The sequence below is a fragment of the Mytilus trossulus genome, chromosome 6, assembly GCF_036588685.1.
Source record: "Mytilus trossulus isolate FHL-02 chromosome 6, PNRI_Mtr1.1.1.hap1, whole genome shotgun sequence".
Classification (NCBI taxonomy): Eukaryota; Metazoa; Mollusca; class Bivalvia; order Mytilida; family Mytilidae; genus Mytilus; species Mytilus trossulus.
The window spans coordinates 9,169,931-9,195,409 of record NC_086378.1 but is presented as its reverse complement, the minus strand read 5'-3'; the positions used below and the strand labels follow the sequence as shown (position 1 = coordinate 9,195,409).

Genomic DNA, 25,479 nt, shown 5'->3' with positions numbered 1-25,479 from the left:
TTGCAGTCCTTATCATGACAGGAGAAATAATTGCCCTGAAAGTTGCCAAGTATCTGGTTATCTTGCAGTCCTTATCATGACAGGAGAAATAATTGCACTGAAAGTTGCCAAGTATCTGGTTCAAATAAAAGATGAAAAAAATAAAGAATGCATATTGGGAATGTTTCAATGAGACAACAACCTGACCAAAGAGCAGAAAACAGCCCAAGGCCAGCAATGGTTCAACACAGCAAGTAAATCCTGTACCCAGAGGCAGGCTTCAGCGGGGCAGTTAAACAAAAACGTGTAATTCAGTGAAAATAGACGTCACTATAAACTCTGAAACAAACAATTATAATTTGCATGTTGCACTTTTGTTTCTCCCAGACAACTAAAGAGTACAATTGTAACATGCAAAACAATACAACTATTAGTTATTTATGATAATGTTAATAAAGAAAATATTTATTCCAATCAAAGTACAAATGTTTTATAACATATATCTTATTTCACAGTCACCATGTCATGTTTAAATTCTTTCAGGAATCCCATAATGGGTTTATACTTAAATTTCATACTTTAAAAGTGCATATATAATACAAATGTACCTTGTACATGTAAAGTACATTAACTTAGTCAGATAAAGACTTTGTAATCTAAAAGAATGACTTTTTATTTTATTTAGTGCAATATATATATATATAAAAATGCAAAATAGTGTCAGTTTAAAAGCAAATACAGCTTGATATTTCAGTTTAAAATGAACACTCTACCTTTACAATAGCTATGGAGATGATTAAATATAAGACTAATGGATTAAGATTTTCATGTATATTTATGGGAAAAGGTCATGTTTTACTGATTGTTTTATAAAGTACATGGCTTATGCTCAAACAACAACACATAACCTAATTAATTTCTGTTATGTAAAAAATATATCTGATATGCTACATAATGGAAAAGTGATTGTTGCATGACGTCAAAATATCAAGCAAGGCAGATTCTTGGGTCAACTGGGACAGATTCTTGGGTCAACTGGGACAGATTTTCTATATAGAGATAAGGTGTATAGGTTTAGGGCACTGGTAAATAGAATTAAAAAGGTTTCTGCAGGATGAAAAAATAACACTAAGAATGTTTAGTGAATTAAATGTATAACCGGAATTATATTTACTTTTTTCAGACAATGTTTCCTAAGATAATTAGAGGGCGACAAAACTTGGATGTTTATTGAATCATGTGATCCAGTTGTCATGGAGATAAAGAATGATGGGATACCATTCACCAGGCACTTTGAAGAATCTACTTTCTCTTCTGGTTGTTTGCCTGTACATAGGTTATTCTGAAGAGTCCGTAGAATGTATGCAGAAATGTTTCTGTAAAATACCAGGTATGTGTACCAGTATTTGAAGTGGGTCTCATTGGGGTCTAAGCCGATTTTTTGTAAGCGTGACACGGGAAAGTCAAATTATTGTGTCGTGAAAACGGGAAATGAGGTCTTGCGGGACCCGGGAAATGAAAAAAAAATGAGAATTGCTTACGTACATAGTGTAAGCGGGATAGGGGAATCTGACAAAACAGTAAGCGGGATCCGGGATCGGGGATCGGAACCCCCCAATGAGACCCCCTTTGAAGTTATGGATCGTCCCACTGTCTATATCACTCTGCTCAGCTCTTAGTAAAATTGCATATCACGGTTTGTGACGTCAAAAAGGTTATTCCACCTTAATAACTTTGACCCAGACATAACATCAAGGTCATTATGTTACAACCAACGGCAACTTTGATAAGTTTGACCCAAAATTAAGTCATCTCCCGGTTTCCTGGTGAAACAAAGAAAGCACTTCCAAAAGATGCAAATACAGCTCTATGAATTGATTATCAGGTTATCTGCAAATTTATATTGTAAAATATGAGCTGCTCAACACAATATAATAGCTGCGCTCAATATATGTAAAAACAGGAAAATGTATCGACTAGGAGAACCAAACATACAAAGAAATGAAAATAATAATTTTCAAATGAGTATCTTTATAGTAAGATTATCAGCGAATTGTTGCTCCCAATATTCAGCCATATTTTATTTTTTAATTGTTGATTTACAGATGTGCCAAGAGTGAAACGACTGTACCATTATGGTTCCAGTGTTCCCATAGTTCTGGAAGGCAGTGATCGATTGTCACAGAATATCACCAACTATGTCTTGAAGATTTTATTAGAGGAGATCATAGGCTATAGTCAAATCCAAATAAACTATCAATCAGGGGCATTATATAATACATCAGATGTCCTTAAAAGACTGGATCCATATCAAGGAGAGAAGTAAGGATAGTCATTATAGAAGTAAGAAGATGCGGTATGACTGCCAATGAGACACTACTCCACTGGACAGACCAAATGATATTGAAGTTATCAACTAAAGATCACTGTACAGCCTTCAACAATGAGCAAAACTAATACATGTACAACAAAGAAAGCTTTAAAAGTCGCCTAAATGAAAACTGACAGTCTGATTAATTAATAAAATAATAACGAAAAAACATGATATGCAGCAACATACAACAACTACTGAATTAAAGGCACCTGACTTTGAACATGCACAAACAGAATGTGGCGGGGTTAAACATGATTGAGGGTGCAAAACCCTCCTCTAAGCTGGGACTGTAGTGTAACAACACAGCATCAGATTAAGTTTTGACTTTTTCATTAATTATTGTTTAATCAAAAATAGATTAAGTATTGCCAAGTTTCTAAGGATCTTGATTTTCCTGATGTTTTTTTGTTGGTGTGTTTGTCTCACTTGTTAAGCATGTTTAAGGTTTGAATCGGCCAATACAATCAATGAACAAATGTTCAACAATTACATCAAATAGTTAAACACTTAAAAATAGAAGAAAATAGTAAAAAGAATTAGGAATTAACTTTTATTATTGTGATTTTAGTAAAAATGATGAAGCCATATCAAAGTTACCAGTTTCTATGATCAACCTGGAGGTACCAGTTCAGTATGGTTATGACACAAGTTCATGGACCAATACAGATAGAATACAAAATGTGGGCTTCCTTGGACCAAAGGGAAGGTATGAAACACTAGTTGAATTCACATTAGATTAATTGGAACGTTTTTGGTAGCTATATACAAAACAAGTGTTGGTTCCACGTACCTTAAGTAGAAAACAAAATTAGGGCTTTTGCAGACAAAAAAAGGCCTAAATAAAAGTATTCAGGAGCTTGCTTTTTTAAGAAAGATTATATTAAAATTTCTCAGACTTATAATAATTACTCAGATATCATTTATAAACTAGTAATGGAATACTAGAATTATTACTTAGAATGAGTAAAACGCTGGATTAGTTTTGATTTCCTACAAAGAATTTAGAGCAACCCTTTCTACACTGAAATAACCACAATCATTGAAGCACACAAGCACTACCTTGGACAAATATTAATTTTACACAATATGTCTATTACATAGTTAAAACATAATTAGCACATTTTGAAAATTTAGTTTCTGTAATTTGTTATCATGGTAATTAAAACACTGAAGAGCAAAAATACAAAAAATAATACAAAAACCTCAAAATTCAGAAATTCTTTTATAAAACGTTTCCTTTCTGACAATGACAAGTGCTGGTCAAATTTCTGCTTAGAAGTTAATATTGAATTCATTTTATCCTCCTGGTTTTTTCAGATTAGGCTGGTTTGCTTCTACACACATGGTTGATGAGCTATGGAGATTAGGGATCATATCAGACCATTGGAGGTCACTGTTTTCTAAGAGTGTGGCAGAAAAGTTTGCCTTGACTAGCCAGTATGAGCTACTTAAGAATCTGACAATTGTAAACGACACAACTAACAAGCATTACTGTGATAGTCCTATTTGTGAGGACGGTATTTTTTATGGCTATGGTTGTCCAAAAACCAATTTTTCTAAGTGTTCTACATTGATAACATCTTTTCCAGGCAAGTATTTTATACCATGATATATATTTTTATAAAAATAATGATGTTACAGGAGACACAAATGATACAAACATGATTCTTCAATCCAAAGTTAGAAGAAAAAGAAGAGTACACAAAAAATAAACTTTCTGGAATAAATATATAGAAAAGTTTCATTCTACAGCTTATACATGTGCATTTATCTGTTCAATCTAATCAGCTGATATTTTTAAAACTTTTGCATAATGGTATACCATTTGCAGATTGAGACAAAAGACTGAATACTGTAAATTTAAAAATTGCATTGTATTGCGAGGTTTTTATTATTGCTAAAAATGTGACAGAGATGTAAATGCAATAATTTAAACTCACATTTTGAAATATTTTATATGAATTAGACGGGATTTTTCTCAAAATCTTAAAAATTAAAATCACATTTTAGTCTAAAATGACAAAATCGCAATAATAAATGCACACAATAATTACTGAATTTACAGTATGGCTTTGTTCAGCTTTTACAGATAACATTTTTCTGTGTGATCATTATAAAAATAAGGAGATGTGGTATGATTGCTGATGAGACAACTATCCATCAGAGACTATATTAAAACATGAGGATGAAAACAAGCATAGGTCACATGACGATCTTCAACCATGAGCAAAACTCCTAGAGTATAAAAGGTCTGGTTATAACAAAAGGTGAACCAGCTTAAAATAAAATCCTGATTTATGCTAAAATAATAGACAAAAACAAATATGTCCTTCTTATTTATTTTAGCCTAAAGAAAGTATGATCCTTTATAATTCAATATGTTATTATGTTTTTTCTTACTTTCAGATTTTGATAATGGTGCTTTGATATCCCAGGTCAAAAGTCTTGGTCTTCCTGTTAATGTTGTATATATTGGTGACAATTTTAATATGTTTGTACTAGACAGATTAAAGAAAAGTCTTCCCGTTCTCTTCTTTGACATAAATCCAAGTATCTTGACATCGACAGAAAATGTTACAAGAATCAATTTCCCACTGTGCCAAAAGAACTCTTTCTTTTATCCAAACAACTGTGATTTTGAAGGAAATCAATACAAAAAATTTGTATGGACAAAGATTCGTTATAGTGCTCCAGAAGTTTATCATGTGATCTCAAAAATGAAATTTACTGATGAGATTTATACTCAACAGTTTATTAAACGTTATAAATATTATGGATCTACAGAAAAAGCTGCTTGCAGTTATTTAAGATACCACCAAGATGAGTGGCAAAAATGGATCCCACCAAATTTATCCAGTAAAATAAAAGTATCCTTACTTAGTTTCTTTCCTCTTTCTGGATCTAGATGGCGACAACCAGGATTAATTCAGGGTAAGTTCAATTATAAGTCATTTATACTTATATTTATATACCTATATCTACATATATATAAGCAGTTTTCAACAATTTGTGCTAGTGTCTTTAAAAATTATCAGGGGTCTTGTTGATCAAGTGCTCTAAGTAGTCCAAGTACTATATCTCTAGTCAAACAACACTGAGGTTGTGAGTTCCGATTCCCACAAGGGGCAGGTAAACTCAACTCCAATCTTAATTCATTGAGATTATCAGTTTTCTGACTAAAGGTTGTGGTTCTCTCTGGGCACTTCGGCTTCCTCCACCAATAATAACTAACCACCACAAAATTGCACAATAGTGTTGAAAGGTGCATTAAACACCAATCTATCAATCAATCTTTGAAAATTATCAGATGTTACTTTTTGATTGCAGATGAGATTTAAGGATGTACTTAGGTGAGGTTTTGTAAATTGGTGTAATATGTTCATACTCCTTGGTATTTTTCCATCAATACAGGGTAAAATATTTTGCCCCATAACACCCATTTTTTGTCTCGCCTTGACGGAGTCAAAAAGCGAGACATAGGTATGCTGTTTCCGGCGTCGGCGACGGCGTCAACAATGTATTAGTTTGTGATTAGCTCAGTTTTATGGGGAACCACTAGTGGTATGTCAATGATAATTGGTATGCAGATGTATTACCATTGCCACATCTCATTGCCATGGAGATTATTTGGCTCCGCCCCCTCAGTCATGGTCTATTGACTTTGAATGGTTTGCTTATTTTACATGTATTAGTTTGTGATTAGGTCAGTTTATGGAGATCCACTTGTGGTACGTCAATGATAATTGGTATGCAGATGTATTACCATTGCCACATCTCATTGCCATGGAGATTTTTTGGCTCTGCCCCCTCAGTCATGGTCTATTGACTTTGAATGGTTTGCTTACTTTACATGTAATACTTTGTGATTAGGTCAGTTTATGGAGATCCACTTGTGGTACATCAATGATAACTGGTATGCAGATGTATTAGCATTGTCACATCTCATTACCATGGAGATTATTTGGCTCCGCCCCCTCAGTCATGGTCTATTGACTTTGATTGGTTTGCTTACATCACATGTATTAGTTTGTGATTAGGTCAATTTATGGGGATCCACTTGTGGTAGGTCATTGATATTTGGTTTGCAATTGTATTAGCATTAATTGGCACAATTCATTGCCAAAATTACAAAAAGGCGAGACATATCTCTGTGATAACAGTTTATTTTCTGTATAAGAGTCTTCAATTGGTCATAAAAGGCCATTTTTCAAAATTTAAGCAATTTCTGAATTATTGTTCTTTTGATTTGAGACCCAAATAAAACTAATGCAAATGTAAGGTAAAAGTCTGAGTCAGGCTTTTCCCGCTTTTTTTAAAACTCAAATATCCCGAAAAATAGGTCCATTACCGATCAATATTTTTAGCTTATTTTGTTCCTTAACAGGTGCTCTTTCAAAATGGAGTATCAATTTTAATTTCTTAATTTTTTAAATTTCACCTAAGTACATCCTTAAGAACACTTCCAATATTAATATTAGAAGTTTTGTTCCTTCATGTGCCTAAACTAGTTATATGTTTCTCATGGTTTATTTGTCCTAAATAATGCTCAAATATATGCCACAATTAATATATATTGAAATAGAATCAATAAAAAAGAGCACAATTAAATCTACTAAAGATTTGTTATTGCATCTCAAGAGGTAATTCCCATAGAGTTTTTGGAAGCTTACATTATTTATTTTACTTTTTATAAAAAAAATTGGCAAGATATTTAATTACCATACTAACTGTAGTAGGCTTTATGTACATTTACTTTTTACATTTTTCAGGAGCTAAGCTTGCACTTGACATTGTTAACCAGAATCGTCATATATTACCAAATCATGACTTAGAAATGGTTGTTGTCGATTCTCAGTGTCAGCCTGGTATAGCTTTGAAAGAATTCATTAGATATGTTGGAAAACGATCAGCTATTCCTATTGCAGGAGTTTTAGGTGAATATCTTATAGATTAAGTAAGGAGATGGGTATGAGTGCTAATGAAACATTTATCCAACAGAGGACTTCTGATAACGTGGATACAGACTTGTATGAAAGACAAGAAATAATGAATGAAAAAAGAAGTGGAAAAAGGGGGGGGGGTGTAGACAGCAATATAAGAACATATACATGGTCTAAATAAATTCATAGAAAATGAATTGTATCCAAGGATATGAAATTCACTGTTATAACAAAAAAAATGTTATTTGGAAAACATGTGCAAAAATTTCAGCGAGGTATTCATTATATCATTTTTTAACACCTGCAAATAATTAGTGAAGTAATAATTATGACAGATGATCTTGAAAGTATAAATTTTATTTATATGATAGTATATTCTAACTACACTACTTTTTTTTTATAAAATTCATACCTGGGTTCAGAAGAATTGGGATATTCCTGCTATTCTTCTAATTGTCCATTCACATTTTCGTTAGTAATTACAAATCACAGTTTCCTGAAATTTGGTTTAAAACTCTGATGTGTTTTCTGATCTGTTGCATAATATCTGCATTTTTATGAAACTTGAAACTGTTGTATCATAAGTGAAACTTGGCTCAGTCAGGAGTTATTATTTCTGTATTTTGACTTTTTTCACACTACATCTTAGAGGCTAATTTTGTTTACAGGTCCAGCATGTTCAGATGAGACAGAACCTATTGCCTCATTGTCCCGCCACTTTAACATGTTAACTGTTAGTTACGGTGCTGAGGCTTCATCTTTGTCAAACAGAATTAACTACCCTTTCTTCTTCAGAACTATCCCAGAAGTTAGTCATCACAAGTAAGTTTTGTATTAAAATAAAAAAAGTTGGTAAACACTAAATATTAGTAGTTCTATCAGCAGTTGTCAAAAAGGAATTTGATTATGCATGATAACTGTCTTTTTGAAAATAAGGGAAGGATACTAGTACAATATAAAATTTATACATAAGAAATGTTTACAGTAATTGATCAGATGATAAGTGAAAAGTAATGATTATGATTTTTTTCATATGGACATATCTTTTAGCACATTATTACGGCTACGGCAATTCATTTAGTTTTACCATTGTCTGTCTACATCTGCATGTCTGTCCTTGCAAACTTGAAATTTGTTTCTGTTCTCTAACTTTAGCATGCCCCAACAAAATAGAATGAATCTTATGCACAATGCTTCATACCCCAAAACACTGATCAAGTTTGAACTTTGGTGGCGTCATTGTTACCATTTTTTTAGTTATGCCCCTTTATAAAGTTATATGCAAACAGGGACATTGTCTGTGTCTCATTGACACTTTCCCCATTTATTTTATTAATAAAAAGTAATGAGTTTAATCTAAAATGTTAACTGTACCTTACTCTCAAGCATATGTAATGTCATTAACACAAAAAATAAACAACTTCATTAATATATTCCATAATAATTATTGTGTTTAGGTTTGTATATGAGAAATTTTTCCATGCAATGAATTGGAACCAGCTAGGTGCCATGTCTGAAGGAGGCCAAGAGTTACCAGAATATCATTTAATGCTCCAGGAATATCTCCATCAGAGAGGGGTCTCTGTCATTGTCAAACATAACATCCAGGGAACACTACAAAACTCAGATGTATCAGAGGTGGGTTTTAGCTTTTTAGAGAAGTAAGATATTCAAATATTTGTAGAGAAAGATTTACTTAATAATCAGAGAAGTTTATTAAATTCCCTTCAATGAATTGCAGTGATTCAATATGTATGTTAGTTTTTAGTTAATGCATGGTTTGAAATAAAGATTATGTTCAGAAGTTTATGAAAATTTATGTGATCTATATTCTCTAAAAACTTAACAATTCCTGTATAATTCTTTTTTTTCATTTCAGATATTTGCTGATTTGAGGTCAAAGAACGTAAAAATAATTATAGCTGACTTTTACATGCCAGCAGCTAGAGCAGTCATGTGTGAAGCTTGGAGACAGGTGTGTACTACATCATATATTTATAAGCTTAATTGGGGGGAGGGGGTAGGACCTTTATTGGGACCTCAGGATTGGGTGTTTTTAAGCAAGGGATTTCAGGATTGAACCTTTCGGGATCCAGGAATTCTTTTTAAGAATTTATGGATGTCAGGATTTAATTTTAAAAAATTCAGGACCTCAGGATTCCATGTTCTTAAGTCTGGGATTTCGGGATTAGGACCCCTCCTCCCCATTCCTTCATGTACAGGCAGATTCATGCAGGGCTTTGTGGGCGTGCCCCCACCCCTAAAATTTGCAATGCATGAGTTGTTTTCAGCTTAATAAAGTATCTGAAGAGGCTCTAGAAGAATATCTCACTCTGCTCAGCGAAAGTTTTATTTTACACTAACACTCTAGGAGTGAGGTCTATATTTTATGCTTTTGTCTAGCCTCTAGATATTATCATGTATGGTATGTTCATGTATACTGTAGTTTCAGAAGTTTTGGCAATGTTGAAGAAGGGCCAAAAATGGAAAATTAATTATTACAAATTTTAGGAAAATCAAGTAATGCTATCAAAATATGTTACCGGTGGTATATGTTAATTTTCATCTGTTCAAGTTTGTTTCAATTATTGCTCTAATGTAATGAAAAATCATGCACATTTGTACAAATTATAAGCCTGGTACCTTTTATAAATCGAACACCATATAATCTGGATGTATTTATTATTGACCTTGTTCAATTATAATTGATAAGGGTATAAACACATATGGTATATTAGTTTTATACCTCAATGTACATTAAATATTTGATACAAATGCTTTCCATTCCAGAGAATGACAAGTCGAGAGGGTTATGTTTGGTTTCTGCCTTCCTGGTACCCTAATGACTGGTGGGATGTTGATTTTTACAATAGCTCACCTAGTCCAAAAGAATCACGGACCCAGGAGAATGTACCTTGCTCGTCAGACATGATGAAGTATGCTACGGATGGTTATTTTGTATTATCAAAGACATTTTCTGATTCAGACAACACATTAATTGTTGGGAACATAACAGTTGGACAGTATAAACAGATGTATGCTAAACGTGTTGGAGACGCAGTAAGTCAAATGATTTTTCCTTAATTTGGTATTGATTTGTAAATAAATCAGGCCTTTTAATTTTCTCATTTGAGTTGTTTACATATTGTCATGTAAGGGTCTTCTAAAAAATTGCTTTAAGTATGAACCATTGTTAAAAGTGGTATGATGAACTATATTATAGACCACTTTCGAGTTCATCCGTCACTGGAAAAAACTCGTCAATTAGGCGCGCCTTTGTGACGTCATTTACCAGATAGAGGGTGTCGCCTGTATCCCTGCAGTATCAACATTCATCAAGTATCTTAGTGATCATCATTATGCAGGATGAACTAGAAATAATTTTATTTATAAGAACTTAATAACATTTCCCTAATGACAGCAGTGCTGATTGTCATTTATGAGAATTTAGTTTGCCGAATAAATTGTGCAATAAAGTATTATAATTTTCCAACTTCTCCCTCAACATTGAAATGGAAGTGACGATGCCCCTAAACACACAAATGATATTCACTAAAATCAGAGTTTTTGATGGAAATGCATCCATTTCGAAAGTTGTCTATTACATCTACATCCTTTGGGCACTCCTGAAACAATTGTATACTGTTGCAAAATGTAGGTTACCAGACATTGGCTGGTCATTGTATATATAGCCTTCTATAGTGATCAAAATTGTATAAATTTGATTAACTTGTGTCTCATCCTTTTGCATATTTAAGCAAATAATATATGTTCAAACTAAAACCCCAAATTATACATTAATACTGTCCTTGTAAATATTGATTCCAACTTTTCCAGCTATGTTATTTTGTTTTATAGAAAGTAGCAGGGAGTGCCTTTGCTAGTTATGTATATGATGCTGTGTGGGTTTATGCCTATGCCTTAGATAAACTGTTCAAAAATGAACCAGGAGCCTTGGAACTGATTCACTCCAAATCTACAGCTCAGTAAGTGCATTGAATTTCAATGGTTACCATACACAAGTCTGTAAAAGAGGGACGAAAGATACCAGAGGGACATTCAAACTCAAGAATCGAAAATAAACTAACAACATTATGGCTAAAAAATAAAATGACAAACAGACAAACAAAAGTATACACAAAATAGAAAACTAATGACTAAGCAACACGAACCCCATGACCAACTGGGAATGATCTCAGGTGCTCTAGAAGGTTAAGCAAATCCTGCCCTACATGTGGCACCTGTCGTGTTGCTCATGTTAGTACAAACCTAGTAACAAGTCTAAAATGCTAGGTCATATTTGTGTAATTTTTATTAGGCAGTATATCAGTTCGACCATTGAATAAAGCAAATATGCAGAATGTTTGTCATTAAAGTATAATTCAATCCATTTTAAAGTTGAACAAAGAAAATCTTAGTCATATATATTAAAATGTCTTCTTTAAATGAAGGGTTTCATATTTCCCCCTTTTTTCCGAGGCTATATATTTCCTCACTATTTGCAATAAAAGATTCTGATGTTAGTGCTTCAACGTTAAACCCTATTACATGTGTATCTTTGAAAAAGTGAAAGCTCTTTATTGCTTAGTGGATTGATAATTTTAACAACTGTGCACATATGATAGAAATAAGAAATTTATAGTAATATAATATTTGTTTTTTTCTGAACTATAAGTTATGAATACAAATTTTCTAGATATTACTATGAATAAATAAATGATTAGACAAAGATACCCTCATAATCTCTATGCATTTTACAGAGTATAGAAACTAAATTATCCTTTTCCATTTAAAGGAAACTAGCAGACTATGTGAATCAGACAGATTTCCATGGGGTTTCTGGACATATCAAGTTTAATGGCAGTAACCGACCAGGAACTATAAATATATTACAACACTTCCACAATGGAACAAGACTTGTAGGACAGTTTACTCCTGGTTTACATGGTGGTAAACTACAAATTGATGAAAAGAAGATACGCTGGTTAACATCACATGGTAAACGACCTTCAGATGGTCATGTTGGTAAGCAAAGCTCTAAATATTAATAATACTTTGGTTTTATCCTTGCTATTTTGAACAGTAGCAGCATAAAACGTTTTAGATATAAAAAAGAAGATGTGGTGTGATTGCCAATGAAACAACTCTTCGAAAGAGACCAAATGACACAGAAATAAACAACTATTGTTCACTGCACGGCCTTCAACAGTGAGCAAACCCCATATGGCAAAGTCAGCTTTAATGGCCCCAAATAACAAATGTAAAACAATTCAAACTTAATACAACAAGTTCCTTTACTCAAACATTTCAGAGTGATTTACCATTATCAAGTTACCATTTGTAAGTTGAAGTAATTGTCCTTTTATATTGAGTTGAGACAATATGTGATTATTCTGTGTGAAGTCTTAAACAAGTTATGATGTTAATTTTTATTTTTAATGTGTGAAAGATACAAAATAATCTGCCAAATATTAGCAAGTAGAAAAAATCCACCATTCAAACAGTGATGCCTTAATTTGTTTTCTCAAATTTACCTAGTCTGGAATGTTTTTGACTGCAAGTGAAGATGATATCCCTAACAGCCAACTATTCTACAATAGACTAAAAAAGTAAAATAATAAAAATAGGGAACTTGGAGGAAAAAAGGAATGTCTCTAATCAAATAGCAAATTCAAAAGCTTAAACACATCAAATGAATGGATAACATCTGTTATATTACTAACTTGGTACAGGCATGTTCTTATGTAGAAAATGGTGGATTAAACCTGCTTTGATTTCCAGCCAAACCTCTCACTTGTATTACAGTCACATAAAATTACGTCAAATTGACAACAATATATGAACAAACATAAATCAGAGCTTACAGTCTCATTAAGTATTAATAAAAAAAATGATATTTATTACGTTTTGTAGATGTTGAAGAATGTGTAATAGAAACTTTCCGAAGAGCTTTTGACGTAACCTGTGAGATGGCTATAGTTATTGCTAATGTCATTGGTTTTGGTGTCTTCCTCATTTTAGTTGTATTGGTGCTAGTTTTTATAAAATTCAGGTAATTTGATTTTCTCTTAAGCTTTCATGATAAAAGAAATAGATGTTTATGCATTAGTATGAACGAATTATCTCCCTTTGTAAATATGTTTATCTGTAGTTTCATATGTATTGTTTCTCTGCTTTTGGCTACACATCAATGAATCCTCAACCAGCTGTATGATAGTTAAAGCATACTCATACTTATACTTTCAGAAGTTTTTTTTTTAAATACATTAGAAAAAATTGTATAGTAATTGAAGAAGGGTACTTTGAAAAGGTTTATCAAAAAATTGGATAAGAAAATTGTATATTGATTGAAGAATTCTGCAAACTTGAGACAGATTTGTTATCACTGTGTCTGAGACTGTCTATTAATTTCTATATCTTAAATGGATTAAGTAATCAATGAGTCAATTTTCTAAAATATCGATTTTAGATATGATGCCAAAATGAGAAAAACACATGAAAGAATGAAAGAACTGGGTTTGCTCTCTCCCGACATGTCTCCTTGTTTATCTTTGGATGAATGGGAGATGGCAAGAGACAAAGTTGTTTTGAACAGAAAATTGGGAGAAGGAGCGTTTGGAACAGTATTTGGTGGAGAAGCTTTCCTTGATGGTCGTGGATGGGTTGCTGTAGCAGTTAAAGCATTAAAAATTGGCGCTAGAGTTGATGAAAAGGTTTGTTATATGATTCAATCTTTGACAGTGATTTATTGAGTACAATTGGCTGAAGACGATCACTTTAGATTTTTCCCTGACAGTTTAACACTGTAAGATCCCCTCTGCAGAAGGTAGTCTCCAGTGTTTTTCCTTAACATATTTTGAAGGATATAAATAAGAATGTATGTAGAAAGGTCTAAAATTTAAAAAAAATTCTTTAAAGGATACTTCTGACACTCTAACATCTTCTTTAAATACATTAGGGAAAACTTTTGTTATGCTTGAACAATCAACAGTTTGGCTTTGAGATAATCTATTATTATGACAAGATACTCCATATTTTAGTCGTAATAAGTAAACAATTTCTACATCAATAAAAGCCACTTCCTGTTTGTTGACAGTTTGAAATTTAACAGCACTTCATGTACAAGCAAAATTTTTGTGATAGCTTGTATATAAAAAAGAAGATGTGGTATGATTGCCAATGAGACAACTATCCACAAAACAACAAAATGACACATACATTAACAACTATAGGTCACTGTACGGCCTTCAACAATGAGCAAAACCCATACCGCATAGTCAGCTATAAAAGGTCCAGATAAGACAATGTAAAACCATTCAAATGAGAAAACTAACGGCCTTATTTATTTTAAAAAAATGTATGCCTTCAATGAAAGGGAATGATCAGTTTTACTCCAGAATATATACATGTTAAACCAATCACAGCAAGTCAGTGGTAGACCTGTTTATTACATACAGATTCCATAACTGCAACAAGTGTGTTACGATATATTTCTCTATCCGAGACAGTTAAATTTTATTATTTAAAGTGCGAGGCTTGCTGAGCTTTTTAAATAATTAAAATTTAACTGTCGAGAGTGGAGAAATATCATAATACACAAGTTATAGTGGTGGAATCTGTTTTTGTAATGATTTTATACTTCTGTTTCAAAGATTTGAAGAAAGTTGTGTACTTTTTATTTGGTGTCATCAGGCATGGTCGCCCTTTTTTTCATGAGGTCACAATAGGAGCATTCAGAAGAAACAAAGAAAAGTTAACATCACAATTAAAATTTGACCAATCATTTGCAGAGAACAGGTTTTTCACTAGTGAGGAGAAACATTGTTCTCACACCGGTCAAGAAATATGAAAATAGCGCAAAATTAAAGAAAGGATTTTCTATATTTCAGATTGATTTCCTAAGTGAAGCAGATATTATGAAGAGATTTAAACATCCTAACATTGTACAGTTATTGGGTGTGTGTACCAGAGGAGAGCCTGTCTATGCAGTTATGGAGTACCATCTGCATGGTATGTTACCAACACAAATATAGATTTTTTATATAACTATAGCAGTCATGATTTGTATGCAGTATACCTTCCTATATGAGTGGGGATATGACCTTTATCGGGACTCCGGGAATGGGTGTTTTTAAGCTCCGGATTTCAGGATTGACCCTTTCAGGATCCTGGAATTCTTTATTTGAATTTCGGGACCTCTGGACTATGTTGGTTTTAACCCCGGGATTTCGGGATCAGGACCCCTCCTACCCTCCCTCCTATATGGTATAAATTTGAGAGAAAAAGTTCAATGACTGTACAATAATTTTTGGTTCTGCATACTTTCCAACTTACACAATGTAGACTAGAACTACAGCTTTTTAAAAGGTTGTCCTGGATGCACAATTTAGATGATGAAAATAGATCAAAAATAGGATTTTGGACTTTTCCCAAGGGAGACAACTGCATGCCTTTCCAAAATCTGCAACAGTAGATTCAAACTATATCCCAGTGGCATCCCGATTCTTTTTAGAAAAGTAAAAGGAAAAAAAGGAACAATTATAAGTTCATGATCAGTACAGCATAAAAAGATGACACTATTTGAAGAGAAAAAAATTGTGTACAAAAAAAAAACTATGGACATATTCAGAATTTTGCAAGAATAATTCCGTATCTGTTAATGACCTATACATATATTGACAGATTATATAAAATATTAGGAACTAATAATTCATATCAGTTTGGAAATTTTGTCAAAAGTCTACTATGATAAACAGCTTCTATTGTCTATTACAACCCCCCCCCGATTTTATTTTATTTTATGTTAATTACAATTTCAGTTTTTCTGCATTATCATATTTGAATGAGGACAATTTTCACATTAATACTTTCTTGTTGCAGGTGACTTGAAGACTTATTTATTATCGCGTAGGAATTTAGTAGGAAGTGATTGCAAAGAAGCATTTGATATCAGTTCAGAAAGACTAACACAAATGGCATTGGATGTAGCCAGTGGTCTCAAATATATGCATGACTTGAAATATGTGCATAGGTAAGATCTGTTATAATAATGGAAAATATTTACTGTAAATTTAGAAATTATTGTGTGTATTTACTATTGCGATTTTGTCATTTTGGACTTTAATGCAATTTTAACTTTGCGATATTGATAAAAATCCTTCTTAATTTTCATCAAAAATTTTAAAATGGGAGTTTAAAGTTATTGGGATTATAACCCTGTCGTATTTTGGCAACATTAAAAAAACATGGCAATAATTTGTGAAATTACAGTATGACATGTGTTGCCTTGACAAAGACTAAAGCAACACCTGGGTAATAACAAAAGACATATCTCTGGATCAGCTGTTCATTTGGTAGAGAAGAGCAACTATTTCTATAATATTGTTATATCAAATACACTTACTCATGCAGTCTTCTGTTAAATTGTCATTTGTCTAATGACCGCATGCTAGACGTGTTATCAAGTTTGTGAGCAGATGCATATCCTGTATTTTAAAGGGGGGCTCATAATTATGACTATTTAAGGAGTGGAACTTGTAAACAGCCTCTGCATTAACAATATAAGTTGATCTCTACAGTTTCTAGAAGTCAATGGATTTTAACTTTGTATGAGCTATTATTATAATGTGTTTCTGTCATTCAATTGTACTGAGCAATAGTAATTGCAATACCCTAATAAACATTTCATTAGCTTTCAGTTTCAATAGAATTGAAATTGCACTTATCAGTTGCAAGAGAATTACTGATAAAACACTTGTGTATGAGCTTACATGACTATATATAAAAGAGGTTATTTATAAATACAGTCTTGTACTTTGTATTTTACAGAGATCTAGCTTGCAGAAACTGCTTAGTTCATTCCAATCTAACAGTAAAAATAGGAGATTTTGGAATGACTAGACCAATTATTGAATCTGATTATTATAGATTTACTAAAAAAGGTAAGTGATATGATACAGGTGCAGTAAGAAAAGATGGACATTATATAAATCAGATCCATTAAAGAATTAAGACCCCATTACAGAAAGTATGTATGCCAACTATCCCAATTGATGGAGATTTCACCCATGTTGACCTAAATTTTGAAACTCTTTATTATAAACAGAATACCTCAAACATTCTAAAAGATTATCTGGATATTTAAGCACAAATGTACTCAGGAAAACAATATATTAAAATAGATTAAGAATACTTATGACAATGTTGTAGGAGCTTATGCTTAAAATCCCTCATGCAGATTATGATAAGTTTGCAGTATGAGAAAGCAGTCATTTGACTTTAACTATGTTATATCCTTATGTATAGAAGTTACATTACCTCTTCTTTGTCTTTTGAAATAGTACCAAGAGGAGCAGTGTCAGATCCTGTTTGCAAACCAAGGACACAGAGTCCAATTAAATCAACATGTAGATTTCTGTGCATTATTTTTTTTTTAATGTGTGCTTGTCATGTATAAATGGTATTAAGAAATAAAACTGAGAATGGAAATGGTGAATATGTCAAAGAGACAACAACCTGAACATAGAGCAGACAACAGCCGAAGGCCACCAATGGGTCTTCAACAATGCAGCAAGAAAATCCCTCACCCTGAGGTGGGCATCATCTGGCCCGTAAATAAAAATGTGTATTATTTGAACATCGAACAAATCACAGCCCAGACTACACTCATTTTTAGAATAGTATAAGCCTCTCTTTGTTTTTTAGGTATGTTACCAGTTAGATGGATGTCACCAGAAAGTTTATGGGATGGACTGTTTACTTCAAAGTCTGACATTTGGAGCTATGGAGTATTGTTGTACGAGATTGTCACATTTGGTAGTTTTCCATACCAAGGTCTTACTAATAACCAAGTTATAGAATATGTAAAGAATCAAAACAGACTAATATTACCAGGAAATTGTCCTGAAGATATGTAAGTTTATATTACTTCATTTGCATTCCTTTTAGTCTTCATTGATCTTTTTCTTCTGTTGTTATTTAATTTTCCAAACATTAAGAGGTTACTAATTATAATGTAAGCCAATATTGTATGCTAAATGGTTGTTAATACAAGCAAAAAAGAAGAAAAAAATACCATTGACACTTGAAATACTTTGTCTTAATTACAAGATGTCCTTGAGATTGTCTGTAGGATTTGAAATAATCTTTTTTGTGCATTTTTCCTTTGATCTTTTTTTGTGATAATTTTCATATCATGCTTCTCGCTTGAGATGGAAAAATTATCGCTTGAAACTAAGGAGACCATGTGGCGTTGCTAACAAAATTGACATTGAAATTGACAACGTCGTCATAGGGAAAATAGCGATAAACAGATTATCATTGGTCATCTCAACTCGATTGCTTTTCTCACTTTCACTGTTCCTGCTCAAGCGAGAAAATCAATCTTGTTGAGATAATCAACAATAATCTATCATTATGCCCCAGTTATGGGCATTATGTTTTCTGATCTGTGTGTCTGTTTTTCTGTCTGTCCATCCCACTTCAGGTTTAAGTTTTTGGTTAAGGAAGTTTTTGATGAATTTGAAATCCAATCAACTTTAAACTTAGTGAACATGTTCCCTATGATATGATCTTTCTAATTTTGATGACAAATTAGAGATTTTCCGCCATTTTCAAAGTCCACTGAACATAGAAAATGATAGCGCTGATAAAGCATCCATGTACTTTGGACACATTCTTGTTTAACTTTTGTTATGGAGATCTTAAACTCACAGAACATCTTAAATATTGGTATAAGTTTCATCAAATTACAGTGTTGAACACTTACTAGATTACAGTTGTTAGATATACTCTTTATTTATGCAATAAAACTCTGATCAGAAACTAAAAAATACTTATGAATGTACATTTGTTAGAATTCCGTATGTCCAACTGACAACAAACTCTGAACAGAGAATTCATTTATCTTTGTTCTATTATTAACATTACTTTTACTGTTGAATGGTTTTATGTGATATCCATTTGACGTGGCTCGGTACTTATACATCTCGTCAATGTGTGTGTATTGGCTTTCATTTTTTGTTTTGTATATTCGACTCTTTGTATTTCTTTTGTTCTTATTACATGACTCTGTACTTTTTAAGATCCCGTCAGTATTATTTTGGTCTATTATTGTCGAGCCTTCGACTTTTGTCGAAAAAACGAGACTAAGCGATCATACATTCCGTCGTTGTGTCGTTGTCGGCGGCGTCCACAAATATTCACTCTGTGGTTAAGTTTTTGAAATTTTAATAACTTTCTTAAACTATACTGGATTTCTACCAAACTTGGACAGAAGCTTGTTTATGATCATAAGATTGTATCCAGAAGTAAATTTTTCCACATTTTACTTTTAAATGGACTTAGTTTTTCTGCGAGGAAACATTACATTCACTCTGTGGTTAAAGTTTTTTAAATTTTAATACCTTTCTTAAACTATCCTGGGTTTGTACAAAACTTGGACAGAAGCTTGTTTATGATCATAAGATAGTATCCAGAAGTAAATTTTGTAAAAATAAAATTCAATTTTTTCCACATTTGACTTTTAAATGGACTTAGTTTTTCTGTGGGGAAACATTACATTCACTCTGTGGTTAAAGTTTTTAAAATTTTAATACCTTTCTTAAACTATCCTGGGTTTGTACCAAACTTACACAGAAGCTTGTTTATGATCATAAGATAGTATCCAGAAGTAAATTTTGTAAAAATAAAATTCCATTTTTTCCACATTTTACTTTTAAATGGACTTAGTTTTTCTGTGGGGAAACATTACATTCACTCTGTGGTTAAAGTTTTTAAAATTTTAATACCTTTCTTAAAATATCCTGGGTTTGTACCAAACTTGGACAGAAGCTTATTTATGATCATAAGATAGTATCCAGAAGTAAATTTTGTAAAAAAATAACTCCATTTTTTCTGTATTTTACTTTTAAATGGACTTAGATTTTCTTCCAGTTAACATTACATACAGTCTGCAGTTAAAGTTTTCAGAACATTTATTACTATCCTAGATTTTTACCAAACTTGGACACAAGCTTCTTACAATCAAAAGATAGTATCAAGAGGAATATTTTTTTTATTGATTTTTTTCCTCATTTTTGTTGAGCCTGCAATTTACAACAAAAGTAGGCGAGACACTAGGTTCCGCGGAACCCTTACAAATTTTTTGTCATTATGATATATTACTATTATGAATTACTATATACGTTGAACCACAAACGTCAAAATCATTCAATCACGTAGTGGAATTAACTATTTTTGGATTCTCATAAATTCTACCTATAATTTTTGGTAGTCTATATCTCGGTCTATTTCTGTAATTTGTTCTTACATACTGTTGATTTTTTAACTCTGTATGCTTACATTGCCTATGTAAATTTTAAAACTGTTTGTATGCACATTGAACGACAAATTTATGTGACGTATACAAATTTTATGACGTCAGACACTCAAGTCAATCCATGTGTTCGAAGATAGATGTTTTTGTGTTCTGTTAAATTGTCCCTTTTAAAATTGTTATGCGATGATGACTGATGTACCCATATTTTGACTATTTTATTAATTGTGACTGTTTATTTAACGCATCATGAAAATATAACGGAATTTGATGAGACTGTTATTAAAGAGAGAGGGTTAGCGCTATAGAACCAGGTTTAATCCACCATTTTCTACATTTGAAAATGCCTGTACCAAGTCAGGAATATGACAGTTCTTGTCTATTCGTTTTTGATGCGTTTTGTTATTTGATTTTGCCATGTGATTATGGACTTTTCGTATTGATTTTCCTCTGAGTTCAGTATTTTTGTGATTTTACTTTTCATTGGGACATGTCTGTAAAAAATTATAACTGTTTTGGATGAAATGTTATGTGGTTCTCAAATTTTCATTTGCTACATATACAATGAATTCCTTTGCACTCTTAAAAAATTGTAATGTCATATCTTTATAAAAAAAAAGGTATTTTAATCATTTTTTTTCTTTTTCCTATTTCAGATACAGATTCATATATAATTGTTTGGCATCGGAATCAAAGGATCGTTTGGACTTAATAGATATCATTAGGTTTCTGAAAGCCAACCCTTCATTTTTGGAGCCATGTCTAGATGCTCCAACTAACAGTGTCTATCTTGCTGATGATCTAGACCCAATAGAATTTAAATCAACGTCTTGTCACTCAACAATGACCAAATCACATTCCACCAATTTTCTTAACTTTTTTAACCGTTTGTCTCAAAGTTCTCAGGATGCAAAACGTTTGAGTGGCACGAGTCAAAGTATAAAATTGTTGACACCTACAAAAACATTGGTCAAACCTCCATTCAGTCCCTCAAGTCCTCCGGGACGACAAAGAAGTAACAGCATTGGAACGCCACAGACTCTTCAAAAAGATAAATATAGTAATGATCATTATGAAGTCCCAGACATTAGTCCAACAGGATCCATCTCAAATAAATCCCATCGACATTCACATGAAATCCCCTCATCATTTTCACAATGTCTTCCATTACTTACGTCAAGTGAGAAAGGAGATCGGGGAGACGAGACTAGTGATTATTTTAGTGACAATTCAAAAGAGCTTTGTCAAAATTTAACCTTTGAAATGTGTCAGACTATTACCTCTGTATGATCTCTACATACTTTTTATGCGGTCAATAGATTTGGTCCGTTTTTGTCAAAATGTGATTTTATCTGTTTTTGTCAAAATGTGATTTTATCTGTTATTGTCAAAATCTGATTTTATGTACTGAGTAAATAAAATCTAAGCAGTATCTATTTTAATGAAAAGTAACCTTGAAGTTTTCACATTATGCCACATCTCTTTTTTTAATAATACAGAAAAAAAAAATTTGATTTGCAAACTTTTTATTTTATTTTTATTGCAGTTTTCTCAATGAAAAACTGCAGCCTATCCTTTAAATTCTTTCTTACAAAAATACTTTTATAGTTTTGTTTTGAGGTAAAGTTAATTTTAAAATTAAATGTAAGTGTTTCTATGTTTTTTTACTTTGTATTTTTAATTATCCTGGATGCCTGAGCAGTCTTACAGAAAAAAACCAGTATGACAGTTCTAAAATAAACAATTCTTTAATAATATTAAATACTAAGGGATCTTCGGTAACTTTATTTTTCAAAAATATTTCAAAGAATTTTAACGAGAAACATGCCAGTTCTAATCTTTAACATAACTATATCTTGATGGAAATAATTAGATCCTTATTATCACCAGCAATGACAAACTTTATCTGTTAAATTCAGCCTGTGCCATACATGAGTATTTTTATTTTATTCATTTAACAAATCATTAAGGGAAACAGTTATTTTGAAGTAATAAGAATGATGGTCTTAAAGTTGTGAAATTTTAATAGGGGATCACTTAAGAAATGTATAAGTAAATTGAGGTTTTTCTGATGCTGTTCTTGCCTGTTCATTAAGAAATATTATGTAAATTTAAAATAAAAAAACACACTTAGTGAAGGTGCTTTTTGTATTTTAAAGATTTTGAAGCTTCCACATACTTGAATTCATGCTTTCCAAAAAATAATTGAGATGTCACTCCTGTCTTATGTAGACGTCTTGTGTACACAATTTGAAAAGATAAATGTGTTTCTTTTAACTATGTTTCAGATACACATGTGTATAATATTAACCTTTGCAAGGTAGTATCATTTGTAGGATGCAGTTATACACAGAAGTTTTGTTGAAGGACTACTCTTATAAAAATAGTGCTGGCTTAATTTGTAAAACTGAATAGTGTTAGTATTTGTTCTTACTTTAAGCCTGTCTTGGTTGCCCCTGAACCCATTAAGAGGATATCTTCGATTCTTGTTTTAGGTATAACCAAAGCATTCAGCGGCAACCACTTGGGAAGTGAGCATTTAATAAACATTTTAAAGAACGAACTATTTGGTTGATAATAAAAAAGTAGTAGATGGATGTTGTCTTCCATTCAACAAAAGAAGAATATATTATGTTAATGTTATGTATATAAGCATTGTTTTTTTGTTGTTAGATCTCTCTATTTATATTCTGATGTCATGCCATATCATTAATCATTTATTGTTTGTTTTTCAGCAAATTTGTCATATTTTATCATTTTTAATGGTCAGCTAATTCTTTACCACATTAAGATTAAAATACTGTTAATGTGTCAATTGTTAAAAAAGTTTGAACGATCTGTTGTGTTTTTTGTGTTGTTGGATTGAAAACAAGATTATCTCCATAAATTCAAAGAAATCCATAAATATGTATTTGTCAGGGCCTCACTTTTATGAACCAGGGACTTATATAGGCTGGTACTTTTGCATCATTAAAACAATGGACACAAGCTTCAATTTTAGGATACTGTGAATTCACTAATTATTGCGATTTTGTCATTTAAGACTATTACATGATTTTTATTTTTGCATCATTGAGAAAGTCCTGTTTGATTCTCATACAATAAATCAAAATGTGGGTTGAAATTATTGCGATTATAACTCTGTCGCATTTTTTGCAATAATAAAAACATCGCAATAATATCTGAATTTACAGTATACAATAACAGCTATAGTAGGTTGTCAAATGAAAACATTAATTGAATTATCTCATAATTTGTCACAAATTCAAGAAATTTTCAATGATTGATTGCACATATTAAATAATGAATGCATTTTGAACTCTTTTTTGTAATTAAATATGCATTGAGGTTCAAAACAAAATGTTAGCAAATCAACAAATTATTTTAAAAAGTGACAATTTTTGTTAATTTTTTGGTTAGAAATCCCTTAAACCTAATTTATCTACTCATAAAATTTTATTATTGTAACATTACATTGGTTTGTTGTTATAATAATATAAAGTATGTTCCCTATTCAAATTTTAAAAACAAGCATAAAATTCTACACAAATTCATTCTTTGAGATGACAAGAAGTTAATTTTTTGAAAAGAAGTGAAAGCTTATATTTCATATCATTTGGTTTTCAAGTTTGATTGCATTTTGATACCATAGAGTTATCTACCTTGTTATAGTATCTAGAAAGAAACCATTAATTTCTTTGGATTCTTTTTTTGGTCCCACCAAACACAGATCAAATTAAAATTTGGGTGCTGTCGGATTCACTGTTCTTGAGTTCATACCTTTGTGAATACAAAAATTGCAAAATTTGCCATACATATGCAAGTGGGGTATGGCTTAATCACAATTTTAAATTTTCACTAAAGTATAATTTTTTATAAGTTTGAATGTAAAGTAGAGGAACCACTAAATTTATTTTCTTCAATCCCCAAATATTTGTATTAATAAAAATAAATGAATCCATCTTACATTGTAAACAGGATTAAAACTGACCATAACTTAAATACTTATAACTTTAATACTTAAATCAAAAGATGTAATTATTTATTTTATTCATATATATTATTCAGTCATAGATATCACAAATTATCCATGTTATGAACATTCCACACATATATTTTATATATACATAGATTTCAAAAATATTTATTATATACATTGAATTAGTGCTAATTAAATTGGCATACATCATGTTTTTATATTATACACATATATTTTATGAAGAAATTTATGTGGTTTTTAAACTGTGTTCACTTAGTTTTGAATGTTGAAATAAAGAATTAAAAGAGTGTTCTTTTTATACAAAGGTTCTCAGAGGTGGATTTAGGGCGATGCATTACGTTTGCGCCCATTACCATTACATTTGCACGCAGCTTTTGATTACGTTTACCTGTAAAATGAATGCGCGCAAACGTAAAACATTTTAATCCCCAAATGCACGCAAACGTAGTGCCCCCATTTAGGGGAGAGTTATGTCCCCTTTCCAATATAAAGCTCAATGATAAATGCACTGATTTGATGTCATGGATGGATACCCCATATAGGTATTATTTTTTGTTTTTCTATTGTAGACTCTTTACAAGTATCATTGTAGACTCTTTACAAGTATCATTCTAAACATTGGATTGCCCTTTCTCAAAAATTTGATATTTGTCTTTTTAGTAGGGCTTTAATGTCTGAATGCTATTGCTGGTTGATCGGAATTAGGATTCGGAAGGTCTCCTTTCTAAATGTATATACAGACATGCTGCTTCAATGGGTCCTTTTTTATGTATCCAGTATATCAATCAATCCTCACCGAATGTAAAATGTCAGCAGTTTTATCTTTGTGTTAGATATTCTGAATATATATAGATATAAGGAGATGTGGTAC

The 25,479-nt window shown here is 31.8% G+C and overlaps 1 protein-coding gene across 2 annotated transcripts in view; it reads left to right on the top strand.

Annotated features, from left to right (window-relative positions):
• The window catches only part of LOC134720726 (uncharacterized), a 42,764-nt gene extending 17,969 nt beyond the window's left edge, over positions 1-24,795 (top strand). For both annotated transcript variants that reach the window (XM_063583186.1, XM_063583185.1), the window contains 19 exons: positions 1,163-1,369; positions 2,085-2,301; positions 2,922-3,059; positions 3,671-3,942; positions 4,760-5,284; positions 7,123-7,287; positions 7,962-8,115; positions 8,751-8,931; positions 9,173-9,268; positions 10,084-10,353; positions 11,152-11,279; positions 12,089-12,318; positions 13,207-13,345; positions 13,763-14,006; positions 15,183-15,303; positions 16,174-16,324; positions 17,122-17,234; positions 17,998-18,205; positions 21,265-24,795. In XM_063583186.1, coding sequence (XP_063439256.1) covers positions 1,246-1,369; positions 2,085-2,301; positions 2,922-3,059; positions 3,671-3,942; positions 4,760-5,284; positions 7,123-7,287; positions 7,962-8,115; positions 8,751-8,931; positions 9,173-9,268; positions 10,084-10,353; positions 11,152-11,279; positions 12,089-12,318; positions 13,207-13,345; positions 13,763-14,006; positions 15,183-15,303; positions 16,174-16,324; positions 17,122-17,234; positions 17,998-18,205; positions 21,265-21,898 — 4,110 coding nt within the window. In that variant the 5' untranslated portion in view covers positions 1,163-1,245 and the 3' untranslated portion in view covers positions 21,899-24,795. The remainder of the gene's footprint in view (positions 1-1,162; positions 1,370-2,084; positions 2,302-2,921; positions 3,060-3,670; positions 3,943-4,759; positions 5,285-7,122; positions 7,288-7,961; positions 8,116-8,750; positions 8,932-9,172; positions 9,269-10,083; positions 10,354-11,151; positions 11,280-12,088; positions 12,319-13,206; positions 13,346-13,762; positions 14,007-15,182; positions 15,304-16,173; positions 16,325-17,121; positions 17,235-17,997; positions 18,206-21,264) is intronic.
• Positions 24,796-25,479: the final 684 nt, after the last annotated feature.